Source organism: Cladophialophora immunda (genome assembly GCF_000835495.1).
Source record: "Cladophialophora immunda strain CBS 83496 unplaced genomic scaffold supercont1.3, whole genome shotgun sequence".
Classification (NCBI taxonomy): Eukaryota; Fungi; Ascomycota; class Eurotiomycetes; order Chaetothyriales; family Herpotrichiellaceae; genus Cladophialophora; species Cladophialophora immunda.
In genome coordinates this window covers 2,927,778-2,940,377 of record NW_015622543.1, presented here as the reverse complement: position 1 = coordinate 2,940,377, position 12,600 = coordinate 2,927,778, and the positions used below count along the sequence as shown (strand labels likewise).

Genomic DNA, 12,600 nt, shown 5'->3' with positions numbered 1-12,600 from the left:
CCTCCAGGGTGCTGATCGCTACAACAGCCGAAAGACGTACCCAATTAGGCTGCCCAGCACGGCTCTGCTGCCTGAAGACTTTTCGCCCTGTCTTGACGGTCTATCACACCAAATTAGCACAGGTGCAGCTGGAAGTTTTCGCCGACACAGGGTGCTATCTCTTCCTTGCGCCCTACCCATGCCATAATTAGAACCACAGGGGCCTGTATCGTTTATCGACTGGCGAAGAGGTAACTGAGACATGTTTCCCTCGGCTCTTTTCTGACACTGTGGCAGCTTTCCGACTGGTCTCATTGATTCGAGCTAATCATCCTCGGACCATTGTCCCCCAGCTCCCTATGGCCTGTCCCAAGATCTAACGGTTGAACCCATTCGCCCAGGACCCCATGTGTTCGCCACCCGCCTTTTTGCTTCCCCGAGCCATCCACAATGCCCTGCCTGAGCCGACGTTGCCCTGCTGCATATCTCTAGCTAGCGTTGGGCGCGTTTCGCGCTAAGCTGCGTCTGGCGCCCTGGACGCTCAATTTCGGCATCGTGCCTATACGAAACATACTCGATCCTTCCTTCACGAGACGACGTACTGGTTAGGGATGCGATCATCGAGCCTTAAGGTCGGCGTCTCCGACAATGTCTTTCTGCGATTGTGCAAAGAGAAATGATCGTCTCTCGGCCTTCTGGATTGCACGCCTCGTACAGAGATTTTCTTGTTCAAACGTACTTTCGGCGACCGTGGCAGGAACGAACAACGGCTGTGTAACTGCCGAGAAAATGCCCTCGCTGTGAGAAAAAATCACACCACCCGGCGGAGGAAGCTGAGCGGCCCGAAGCGATTTTGTCTGCCATGTGTGGTCGATGACAATGCTTTCAGGCTCTTGGACCATGCTCCCATGCAGGTGGACGCACTGTGGCAAGGCGATTGTAGCCAATAACGCTGTCGGACTGGGGGAAGTCGCGATTTCAGCCAACCCAATCATCATACAGAATTATCCTTTCCAGAAGATTTGGGGATACCCACTATCGACTCTCCAGACAGTTCACATACGCACCACAACGGCACCGGTCGGTGTGGGTATTGGTGTTTGTCGTTGCAATGGATGATGTCTGGATGAGTCAAATTGGCCGAGTATCGACGGCTTCAATGCCAGGCTTGTCCGGCAATGTCATTGGGACCAATCAGAGCACTGCGGTAAGCTTCTGAGGAGAGCCTCCTTTTTGTGACCGGTCCCAAATTCAACTCATTGGATGCCTGAGGCCGCCATTTCTCAGAAACACTGGAGTTGACCGTCACTTTCAACAATCTATTTGCTCGAGAGTGTATCTGAGCTTCTCGCCTTGCACAGGCAAGTTCCATCGTCTCAGCCTCTCTTGTAGCTTTCCTTAGCAATCCGGAAGGAGCGTTTTCGAGGCAAAAGCTCCGACTTTGCTTTAACGGCCATAGGGGCCTCCACTCCACTAAATTATCGCCTCACTACAAGTCTTACATCGCACCAATGGGATCGGAAAGAGCCTACTCGATAGGCCCTAATAGAAGGCAAGTACTTGTTTACCCCTTTGTGGAACGCTCGTTCTGTCCCTTCGCAATTCCACGGTTCTTGAGTCTTCCTGCGGGACGAATGATTGTTTAGTATCTTCAGGTTCTTACAAATCTCTTCGATTGTAGGTCTGATTGGGCCTGCAAGGATCTGACCAGCACGTTGTTTGTGAGGCTAAAGCTGCAAGGAAGGACACCCGGGATTCAAAGCTCGCTTCCAACAAACGTGGCTATCCAATGCTTCGTTCAAGCATGATTCTACTCGACATAGTTTTCTCTCCGAGAAGGAGTGCCCTTGCAGTTGCTCTCGCTGATTTGATGCGAAATGGAAAGTACCAGCTCCGATGGGCGCTATGTCTCGCTATCTAGCCGCCATCTTTTGTCTACCCGCTTTGATATTTAACGACCCATTATCAAAGTCACCAATCACTCTCTATGACGCACTCCTGACAAGCAATTCTGACCCGCTCTGGTACCGATAGTCTTCTTGAACTCAGGGACATGTTCATGAGAACTCTGGAGCGGTATGGACTTGCGATCGAGGAAGGTTCAGACCATCTCGTGGACGGCATGGAAGCAGTACGAAGAGTGCCGTGCGGGCAGTTGTGGAGCGTTATTGGCGCTTACTGTCCAGAGATCAAGTTCTCATGCTCGTGAAGGACGACGGACTCTCCCCCAAGCTCGCTTGCCGTCCCGCATCACACTCCAAACATTGTCCTATCAACTCCCACCCCGTCCACATTTACTGTCACCTTCCCTTGCTGGATGCATGAGCGCATCTCCTTACTCCTGCGTCTGGCCTGTGTTCAGTGTGCTGCGCGCCCTAGTCTTGTCTTACCAAAACTCTCGCTGTAGCACAGGAGACTGCATGATCACCTCGAAAACTCCCCCTGAACCATTGCGTCTTTTTCCATCACAGCCTTCTCGGGTCCGCCAACATGAGCACTGTCCTCCAAATCCAGGGGCGGTAGTGGAGATCCAACGAACGTTTGGTTGTGCCCGCCGTCAAATCCAATCTCCCACAGCTTTCTGCTTGCCCCTGAATCTCGATCGCGATCTACCTTCATCAGAGACTCTGAATTTACATGCTTGTTGACAAGAGACAAGCTAACTCCTTCGACGCACCTCGTCCTGGCTGTTCGTGCATTTCTCCGGATATAGGGACAAATGGGGATTGATGGACCCTTGGAGAAAGAGCAGAAAGAGAAAGACCCCCCGAAGAAGAGGCAAATACGCTATGGCTGCGTCTACCAGGGTTCTCGAATGCGGCTCCTGCAAGTGCAATCAGTCTGGCGGAAGCTAAACCATCACCAAATATAGACATGGAACGAAAGGTCACCCAACCGTTCGATTGAGGCATCGAGCGGGTGAAAGTATGGGCCTTCTTTGACTTCAGGTCAAACTACACCGCGAGAGAACGAGAGCAGGCACCAGAGTGTGCTGCTACAATGAAGAACCAGCCGCGCTCGAGAGATGGAACATCAGAGCACTATGGCAGAGAAAGATTTCTGTCTGCATGGACAACACCAGACCCATGTTGATGCTGGCGACGGCGAGTGATCGAAGCCACGCCAATTGTTGACTGTGCATAAGAATATCAGAAAACGTGACTCCCCTGGCATTGATCCTCATCACTGTATCCTGCCCTCTCACAGACCAATGCGGGCGAAAGGTAAGAATATCAAAAGACAGGCTGAAAGAACGGCAACAAGAACACCAGCGACAAACTTTCCTACTTCTCCTACTCCCCCTGAAGAGGCAACTGACCACAGCAGGGGTTGGGTCCACGATAGATTGCAAACATGAAGGGGAACAAGAAACTGCATCCATGGAACAATGCATGGTTCGACCGGCCTTCTCTTGATCAACCTCATTCGACTCCACCGGATGTTTGAGACGTCAAACCAAGGGCAATCAATATGCCTCAGTGCATTCACTAGATAGTACTTGATACTCATAATTACATTACATCTGCATGATCTTATGCTCATCCAAAGCCGTTTATCCAAGTTTTCTTTTCCCGTCTCGTGGGGTGACGAAAGTCGGCCGGTCAAGAAGCTACCGGCCTGCGTCCTTGTCGATGGCCCTCTTGACCAACAGGCCGTTGATTCAAAGGCCCAACCTCCCATGCCGCATAGATTTCGTAGTTTCAGCAATCATCCTTTGCCACCACCGAAGAATATGGATTGACCAGAGCCACGGACAATGCCCCTGTTAACCCTCTTTAAACATCCCAGATCATGGCAACATGCATCATATAGTCATATTCAAGAGGAATCACTCTCCAGATACACCATCCTCGGCCTCAAGCTAGTCCGCGTAGGAGTGTCCAGAACCTCAAAAGAATCACAAAGAATGGGGCCCATGACATCAACATCCATTCTCGACCTGTAACGGTACTATCGTTCTCCCAAGCTCGCCACTTTGCCTGCAAATCTGGCGCCTGCACTACCGCGCTTTTGCAACTTGTTGGATCCGTCGGACGAAGATGACATTGGCGAGGCCCTGTGCACAATGGGCAAGGGCCCTAATGTGTCTGTGTGGCCGCCGTGACTCGGAACTGCGCGAGATGTTCTCTGGTCAACGTACAACTGCGCAGCGGCGGATAGAGGTATAGCTGGAAGCTCGACAGGAATCTCGGCTCCGTTCTGTACTAATAGCTCAGCCATGGGAAACGCTTTGACGCCTCCCGCCGGTGTATTGGAATGAGAAGACACTGGGCGAGCTGGGTCGGCAGCGGTGAGAGCCAGAAACACCGCATGAGTGTTCCTAGACCGGTCGTGGGCGTTGACATTGGCTCGTTGGGCAATGCTCTGAAGGACTCCCTGAATATCATGTTTCTTGATCGATGTCAATAACGTGTCGTCAGCAGACCCGTATTGAGACACAGGCTCAACGTAAGCCCGCTCAACATATTTGGCTGTTATGAACTTCAGCCGCTGGTCTCGGGAGGCGCTTGAATCTGGCTTAAGAGACCGATCAAGCCGTGCCTCCCAGACCATGTTGCTGATGCGATTGCCGATCAGCATGAGAAGCTCGACAATATCGTTGGTGAAAGAGTGCACATCCAAGGTCAGGGATCGAATCTTGGAGACATGTGTACCCAGTGAGCGATGAATCCCGCCACATTCGATGCACAAAATAATCCCCAGATTCAGAGATACCCATTCAACCTTCGACGCCGAGCCACAATCAGCACAGAACTGGTTGCCATGGTCATTGTTTCGGATTTGATCAAGCAGCTTTGACGGATTCTCTTCGTAGCTGTTACTGCTTGTTCTCGTGTAGGTGGGTCTAGCACCAACGGTGATGCGCCGTGACACTCCGCCGGCCTCACTTCGCTGTGAATAGCCGTGTGGGCCAGATTGCGAGGAACTCTTGCCCGTGAACATGTGTCCAAATTCACGCCCTATATGTTCTTTTCGGCTCTGCTGAGGCACTTGCCCGCCGGCCTCCACAGCGCTTTGCAGCGCATTGTTGATTGCATTAATCCAATTATTCATCTCGTCTTCGGTCGTAGCTTGGTAAACTCGCTTATACTGAGGTGTGATTACCTCAAAGCAAAACCGGCGCTCTGCATCCCGAGCAATGCGGACGGAAGCCATCCGAAGGTCAATTGGCTCACGATGCAAATCCAACTTATCCTTCCAATTGCTGTATTCTGAGAGTTTCCCTTGATCAAGCACGATCCAGAATCTAGGAGTGGGTTAGTATCACGTCAAGACCAATTCGCGATGAGCTTACTTGTGCCAGGCTCCTTTGGGGTCAATATGGGAATTAGGCTTGCTTAATGCCCACAACAGTCCCTCCTTCCGGTACTGTCCAACAGAAGATTTGTCGGCTGTGGATACCGAGCTTTCATCAAGATCACGGATACCTTTGAACTTGCTCGGTGTTGGCACTATCGAGGTTCCACTTGGCGATGTTGAAAGGACAGCTCCCACGGGCAATGTTGAGTTGGTGGTGGGCGACAAAGTTTTGATCGATGCATGGCCGAACTGAGAGCTGGTGCTATCGGCCCTGCTAAGGTCGGTGTCTGAGGTATATCCGCCGTGCCCATTTGGTGCCGTCACTTGAGTCGACGCCACTGGAGGATGGTGATGCGGATCTGGATCCACGGAAATCGGCCCATTCTTCTCGAGATTCCGTCTCTTTTCCTCTCTTTCGGTCCTTTGCAGGTTGTATTCTTTGTCAGCATCAGAGACCTCTTTTACAAGAGCGTCTAACTGCGGGGTTAGGCTTTCCACCTTCTTCGCAGTGGCAAGGAACGCTTTCGCTTGGCCGTCGGCATATTTGGTGAGCTGCGAGAGGAGTTCTTGTTCTTTGCGCCCGCCGTGAAGATCTTGCATGAAAGTCGAATAATCAAATCGCTTGAGCTCAAAGTTCTTCCTCTTTGTCTGATATTTGGAATCACTCTCTGCACGTTTCTTGTCCTTGAGAGAGTCCTGCCGCTGACCGAGATACCGGCCGACATAGGCGTAATAATCTCGACTCTCATCATCAAAGTCCTTTTTCTTCGCTTCGACTTGTTTGATGTCCATATTATACAGCTTCGAAATGGGGTCGATGATTTGTTTTTGCAACAGCGTGCTGTTTCCCTTCTCATATTTTAGAATCTGTTGAGCGATGTTGAGGAAATAATGGTCGAGGGCGGGCTTGAAGGCCGTTGCGTTGGACATGGATGCCTCTTGAAGCGCTCTCAAGAATTCGGCCATGGCCTGGTTGCACTCCACCTGGGCCTGCTGTGCTGCCTCGGCTTTCTTCAGCACTTTCTTGATCTGGACCTTCATTGTCCCCGTCTTCTGTTCCAGCGCCTTCATCGTGGCTCTGAAAACCGGACCGTCGTCAACTGCGCTGACGTCCTCTCCCGGCCTTGCACACTGGACGTCGATAACAGGCAGCGAAGGCGCCGAGGTTGGTGCACTAAAGCTGTAGTCTTTAGGCCGCATCTGCGGCGAAGCCGGAATTTGAGGCTCGGAAGGGCCTTCTGAGTCGCTGACTGCGGACTGATATGACTGCGATGACGGCATCCTATGCCTCTGAAGTGGTATCGGTATTTCCAGGCCTGGAGAAGCAAGTGGTACTCCGGTTGTGAGGGTGGTATTCTGGACCCAGAATGAAAACGACGCGAGGGTATTCAGTCTGTGCGCTCTGGAATCATACTCAAGGAAACTGCAGCAGTTGCGCCAACCTCCTCCCTTGTCCTCTTGAGCCTTCGGGGGTTTCCAATGCCAAGTCCATTCGTAAGTAACTGCAGGACTCCCATTCGTCCCGAAGTCGCCGATAAATTGGACGTTGGAGTTCTTGTGCAGATTTGGGTCGGCATGGAACTCGCGCGTCACGAGGGTGTCCAGCTCTTTGGCATTCTGAGCGTAGGCGAAGGTCAACCCCGTAATTGTTGCATCTACAGCGGCGGTGGACGTAGAGGGAGTGGCAGGGAGGGGGCCGGAGTTCTGTCGTGTTACAAATGTGAAGTGGATTTCAAGTTCATCTTCAAGGTCGAGCCTGGGGAGGAAAGAAAGGGCAGAGGAATCAGGATCCTTGTTGAGAGGTCAGAGGACAACCGAATCGTTGGGGGGCTTTCGTTACGCACTTGAATATACGATATGGGTCTGTAGTCCGCGGCATCTGGCTTCCCAAGCAAACGCAATGCAGGATAGGCGTTGGGCACAAGACTCAAAAGACCCTTCCGCCGGCCATTGCTGACGACAATGGAACTGATGGAGACTGGCGGCTATCAGCCAAAGTTGCGGGGAAAGGCAGGGAGGCACGTACAGCGCGCTTGATCCTTCAAGTATAGCAGGGCGCCATCCTCAAGTCTGCTGCTGATGTTGCCCATCGCTGACAGCCTGGAATTCAGGCTCGAAAACTAGAATGCGCCAGGATGGGCGGTAGCGCTGTTTGGAGGGGCGTTTTGGGTTCGCAGGGGGAGTCGCGGACGAGAGTAAAGCTGTCGATACAAGAAAGGAAGACAGAAAGATTGATGCTAAGACTGCAATACTTGAGGTATGTACAGATCAAAGTGAGAGAGTGACTTGAGTAAATGACCGAGTTGAGGACGTGATTTGTCGAGTGGGAAAGGCCGTACTCGTGCACGACATAGGCTGCGCCGCGCTGCGCCTTCGATGTGAGACGGTTCAATCAAGCGAAGGGAAGGCATATGCGGCGCCACCAGCGCAAGACATGCAACAGCCCCCTCGCCAAGACAAGCGTTCGGAGCTTAATTTCAGGGCGCTCCCTTCTGCTTACCACGTTGGGACAAGGGTGACGCCGCTCTGTATCCGCCGAGCCTCACACGACACGCAGCCTTGTGGCCAGCCTGACCAGCTCAACTGACATGGTCAGCGTCACTTGCTTGTCAATTGAACAAAATCACCATGTATGACGCAGGTTTCTTCAAGAATCTAGCGTCAGCCATCTGCACAGGACGCCACATCGAATGGTCATACTCGATCCTTTCCTATTGTCGATGGCCCTCTGTAGGGGAAAAGTTGATATGAGTGTTATCGACCATTTCAGGATCTCGAAAAATTAGATCAGATGTTGAACACTTCTACGGAGGCCCCATTATTGGGTATGTAGGTCTCAGGACCTTTAAGCCGCCGCCGAAACTACAAAAACTGGACATACCGTGTCTTTCGCCAGATGAGGAAGCTGTCTCAGGCAGAGCTATAATGTCACCCTCCATATCGAGAGGTCTTTCTGGCGTGCTGCGATCCCGGTAGGGTTCGCCCAGATATATAGGTACCTTTTGCTTTCATGTAGTGCATTCCTTCTCCAAAGATGCAATTGCCCATTGCCGCCATCCAGCCCAGGATGTTCACTCGCTAGCTGCAGGTCAAAGACTGCCCCTATGTGTCCGAATGCTATCGCGGTTCAGATGTCGTTCTTTCTTCCGGGAAGTCAACAATCGGAATCATAGGGTATGTGCAACCACGACTGGACTTCTGTGCAAGCAGCCAACACCTTCAGAACTTCGCCGCCCGCAGAACCAAATTGCCGAGTTAGAAGTGTCTGGTAGAGAGTCAGGCAAAGAGAAGCATACAATTACCGGTGTGGGGAAACCTTGCTGCTCTTCTAATTTATCTCAATAGCGGAGACTCTGCTCTCTGAGCTCCGGCAGCCAGCAAGAAAGGGGCCACAGGTCGAAAAGCAGAGGTCACGTTGGAATGGTAACCAATCCGTAAGACTTACAACAAGACACTGACGACTTCATTGTTGCTTCCCCGAATCGATGTGAACAAGCCGCAGCCACCCATCATAAGCTTCTCCTGAATCTCGTTCGAGTTGTAAATCTCCAATGGGACCTTGGAACGCATTTTATTTCTCCATTGTCGAAAATACCCCAACTTTAGACTAGGACGTGTCATGAGAGTCCTGCTTCAAGAAGCTGAGCTACTCAATCGCATCCAGGGTATTGATATTGGTTGCGAGCAAGGAAACATCCTCATCATTCAGAAAGCCGGAAAGTAGGGGAGGAAGGCAGTTGCTTTCGAGGGTTTCAAGGGAGTTGCAGGATACTATCTCCGATCCCTGCGCCTTATTCCCTCGTTTTTGTCAATCTGCGCGGTCAAGCGGGACACACAGCTGGCGTACATAGAGTGTGCAAGATGCAAATATATTTCCTGACGTGTCTCGAGGGTTCAAGTGCGCCTCGGCGCGCAGGGAGGGTGAGATAAGGCGATCACTGCAAGGTTGGGGATGGGCACAAGGCGGCGTGATCTTCCTGGCCCTCTGCGTCTCGGGGTCAAATAGTCGGCACGAGGGCGGCTTTCCCAGCATAGCTTGGCCCTTGCCAAGCCAAAATTTCCGCAAGGCTTCCCCAGATCCATGAAGCGACCGAATATAATAATAGGCGCTGTACGGCAAGGCAAAGCTAGGCTTTTTGGGATTGTGAAGACACAGGGCAGAATGAGGGAAGCCAAGGACTCCTGATATTCAGTCTCTCATTTAAACTCCGCCGGCACGCTCTGCAACAACGATGGCGGCCAAAACATTGAAAGAGTCCCAGAACGCGGGCAATCCCAACCAGACGTAGGCACAAGCCCCTCCTCTCTGGATAAAAAGTTGCTGACGATTCTCTCATAGACTCTTCCTCAAGAACCTCCCCGAGAAGATCAACAAAAATGAGCTGAAACGCGCCCTGTACATGCTCTTCTCCACCTATGGGCCTGTCCTCGATATCGTCACGAATCGAATTGGATCGAAAGGGCAGAGCATGCGAGGGCAGGCCCACGTTGTCTTCCGTGACATACAGACGAGCACACAAGCGATGCGAGCTTTACAAGGATTTGATTTCTTTGGCAGGGAGATGGTAAGAATGGTTCAAGTGCTGAGGTTGAAATCCACAAGTTAAACTCTCGAGACAGGTTATTGTTTATGCAAAAGGCCAATCACACATAATCCCGAAACTTCGAGGCACCTTTGAACCTCCGACCGCTGCTGCAAGCGCTGCTTCTGGTGCCACTGCCTTACAGAATTCCATATTCAATGCGCCGCCGACTGGAATTCCAGGCAAGCCCGCCGAGACTGGAGTCAACCCAGCTGGAACAACTCCCGACGGTGTCCCGCACGGCACAAAGAGACCAAGAGAAGAGGAAGAGGAGGAGGAGGAAGAAGAAGAAGAGAGCGAAGTGGAAATGGAGGAAGACGAGGATGATGCGCCAATGGAGGAAGATGAGGACGATTAAACCCGGCCTAGACGGAAAGCCTCGCATGTCTCCCTAAAACAAAAATCGCTAAGCCTTGCCGCCGTCATGGCGTTCCAAAGGCCGTCGAATACCTCGCCTAGGGGAATAGGAAACCGGATCAAACACCTGCTTGCGGCCCAGGCGATACCATACCAGGCGGACAGCCAAGGCGGAGCTAGGTGAAAGGTTGGGGGAGAATACTTCTGCCCTAGGTGCTCATAAGCTTACTCGGAACATGCAGGCCCACAGCAGACCCAATCAACCCCAGCCAAAGTATAAGATATTCCTCCGGAGACAGAGACATGGGTTTAAGAGCTGAAAGGGCGCCTTGTGTGTTACATGGGTGTAAGAAGAAGGCCGGCCGATCTGAGACAGGATGGTGCTGCGGGAAGAATCAGAGCCTGGAAGGTATCACAGCGGTCTTGACCTACCGCCATACTGATACCCCCCATAACGCCAACTTCATGCAATGAAGCGAGTGACGGTTCCGGCACCAACCATTCATAAACTTGCTCCAAACTCAACGCCTTGTTATCTTGGCCATTTCGGCATGCAAACCAGAGAACTGGTACAGAATAGATTGGAGACAAGGTAATGGAGAAGTCAACAATGAGAGACTCCAAGCTGTCAACCTTCGGCAAAAACTGCGAAACATCAGCATGGACATGGTGGATATGAGGATGCCATTGGAACTCGTACGCTATCTCCAACGACACAGTCTTCTATACCAGTCTCAAAGCGCTCATCGCTTTGTGCGTCAATGTTGTCACTGGGAGCTTCTCCTTTGCAGGTCCTCTTCCGTTTTGCTCTGATCAACAGTTCTTCACCAGTCCACCTCACTCTCAACCAATCCGTATCGCTGATCTTGTCCGAGCTCCTCTGTTCCAATGCGCCGCATGCCTGAGAAAATTCCTGTTCAGTGATGGCCGGAAACGCTTGCACTGAGTCTTTCATCGGGACAGAGGAAGAGATTGAAGAGTCATGGCTGAATAGGGCCAAATTGTGATAGAGCTTCACAGCTTAGAAAAACTCTAGAGCCCTTCGCAACTGAAACTTGAAAGACTAGGACAAGCCTCAGCCGGGCAGGTTGACGCCAAGCCGGGCACAATTGAGTGCGGGGAATCAAACATTCCCCTCTTGTCTTTTCCATACGCAATTTTTCCACAAGAGGCTCAACTCGAGACAAAACCATACTATTGTTACACTACGCCAGTCACATTGGGCAGCTGTTCGACCATGGCCGGCCACCCTTTGCGTGAGGCCCCGCGAGACGTACGCTTCTTCCTTGTCGTGCACTCTTGTTCCTGAGCCTTGTCTAGCCCACTAGCAATGGCAAGAGGGGGGGGGGAGGGGCGAGGGCATCTCCCAATCTACTCCCACTTTTCATCATTCGCCCAGGTCGAACTCACGTTTTAACGGATGTCTCTCTGCGCAGCTCTCCGAGATCGCCAAACAAGAAGAATCCCTGATCCTCCCCCACTTCACCGCGGACGACGCCCTCGAGATCGGCCTGGCGATCCGCCACCGGCTGCGCGCCCTGTCGACCCTCGCGGCGGTGGTGTCGATCTCGCTCGCCAACTCGTCCAACCTGCTCTTCCACGCCGTGTCGCGCCCGGGGATCCAGCCGGACAACGACGTGTGGGTGTCGCGGAAGCGGAAGACCGTGCTGCGCTGGGGGGTGAGCACGTGGTTCATGCACAACAAGTTCAAGGGCGACGAGGAGGCCTTCGCCCGCAAGTACATGCTCGGCGCCGAGGGCGGGGCGTACGCGATCCACGGCGGCGGCGTGCCCGTGCGGGTGCGCGGCGTCGACGGCGTCGTCGGCGTCGTGGTCGTGAGCGGCCTGAAGCAGGATCAGGACCACATGGTCGTCATTGAGGCCTTGGCCGAGTTCCTCGACCAGTGCGGCAAGGAGGCCGAGAGAGAAGGGAAAGAGGAGGATGGGAGGTAGAATCCCCTCCCTCCCCTGGTGTGTCGTTTTAGGCCGGTGGTTGAAAAAGTTTCTAGACACCAAAAAGAAAAAAATGGGTGAGTTTGGGGATCGGGGCTCGAACATTTCTTTCGGAATCCTTCCTCGATGGCATAATAATATATAGTATAGATATCCTTGTTTCGCGGAGGCGATCTTGTGTTCAGTTAAGTTGGACCTCTGAGGTCCAGTCTGGGTCGGGGGCACGGCGGGCGCCCAAGTCACAGCCTCGTAAGCGTCTGTACTACGAGGTACGTGTTATCCAACGACGGATGCTTCTTGCACAACAGCGGCCAATGCTGGGAACATCGGTGTCCTTGAAACCCACTCCTGTCTGCTCTGTTCTACCTTGCCCCTCATCGTTTCCAACTGTGGTGATCTGGCCATCACCGTGTGAAAATGGCAAAGGA

At 52.4% G+C, this 12,600-nt stretch overlaps 4 protein-coding genes across 5 annotated transcripts; 2 read left to right on the top strand and 2 right to left on the bottom strand.

The window, feature by feature from the left end:
* Positions 1 to 3,384: 3,384 nt before the first annotated feature.
* PV07_05464 (uncharacterized protein) lies at positions 3,385 to 7,660 on the bottom strand. The gene is made up of 4 exons (XM_016392365.1): positions 7,307 to 7,660; positions 7,125 to 7,258; positions 5,276 to 7,071; positions 3,385 to 5,227 (listed from the first exon to the last, which is right to left on the bottom strand). The coding sequence occupies exons 1-4, from the start codon at positions 7,368 to 7,370 to the stop codon at positions 3,931 to 3,933; spliced, it is 3,291 nt and encodes a 1,096-aa protein (XP_016249884.1). The 5' UTR covers positions 7,371 to 7,660; the 3' UTR covers positions 3,385 to 3,930.
* Positions 7,661 to 9,512: 1,852 nt separating this feature from the next.
* PV07_05463 (uncharacterized protein) lies at positions 9,513 to 10,221 on the top strand (the record flags this gene model as incomplete). Its single annotated transcript, XM_016392364.1, has 3 exons — positions 9,513 to 9,565; positions 9,620 to 9,845; positions 9,901 to 10,221. The coding sequence occupies 3 exons, from the start codon at positions 9,513 to 9,515 to the stop codon at positions 10,219 to 10,221; spliced, it is 600 nt and encodes a 199-aa protein (XP_016249883.1).
* A 70-nt stretch (positions 10,222 to 10,291) lies between these two features.
* PV07_05462 lies at positions 10,292 to 11,264 on the bottom strand. 2 transcript variants are annotated; one of them, XM_016392362.1, is made up of 3 exons: positions 10,921 to 11,264; positions 10,653 to 10,865; positions 10,292 to 10,603 (listed from the first exon to the last, which is right to left on the bottom strand). In XM_016392362.1, the coding sequence occupies exons 1-3, from the start codon at positions 11,173 to 11,175 to the stop codon at positions 10,430 to 10,432; spliced, it is 642 nt and encodes a 213-aa protein (XP_016249881.1). In that variant the 5' UTR covers positions 11,176 to 11,264; the 3' UTR covers positions 10,292 to 10,429. The 2 variants fall into 2 exon arrangements, with proteins under 2 accessions (XP_016249881.1, XP_016249882.1); XM_016392363.1 differs by having other exon boundaries at positions 10,292 to 10,865.
* Positions 11,265 to 11,457: 193 nt separating this feature from the next.
* PV07_05461 (uncharacterized protein) lies at positions 11,458 to 12,172 on the top strand (the record flags this gene model as incomplete). Its single annotated transcript, XM_016392361.1, has 2 exons — positions 11,458 to 11,493; positions 11,657 to 12,172. The coding sequence occupies 2 exons, from the start codon at positions 11,458 to 11,460 to the stop codon at positions 12,170 to 12,172; spliced, it is 552 nt and encodes a 183-aa protein (XP_016249880.1).
* Positions 12,173 to 12,600: the final 428 nt, after the last annotated feature.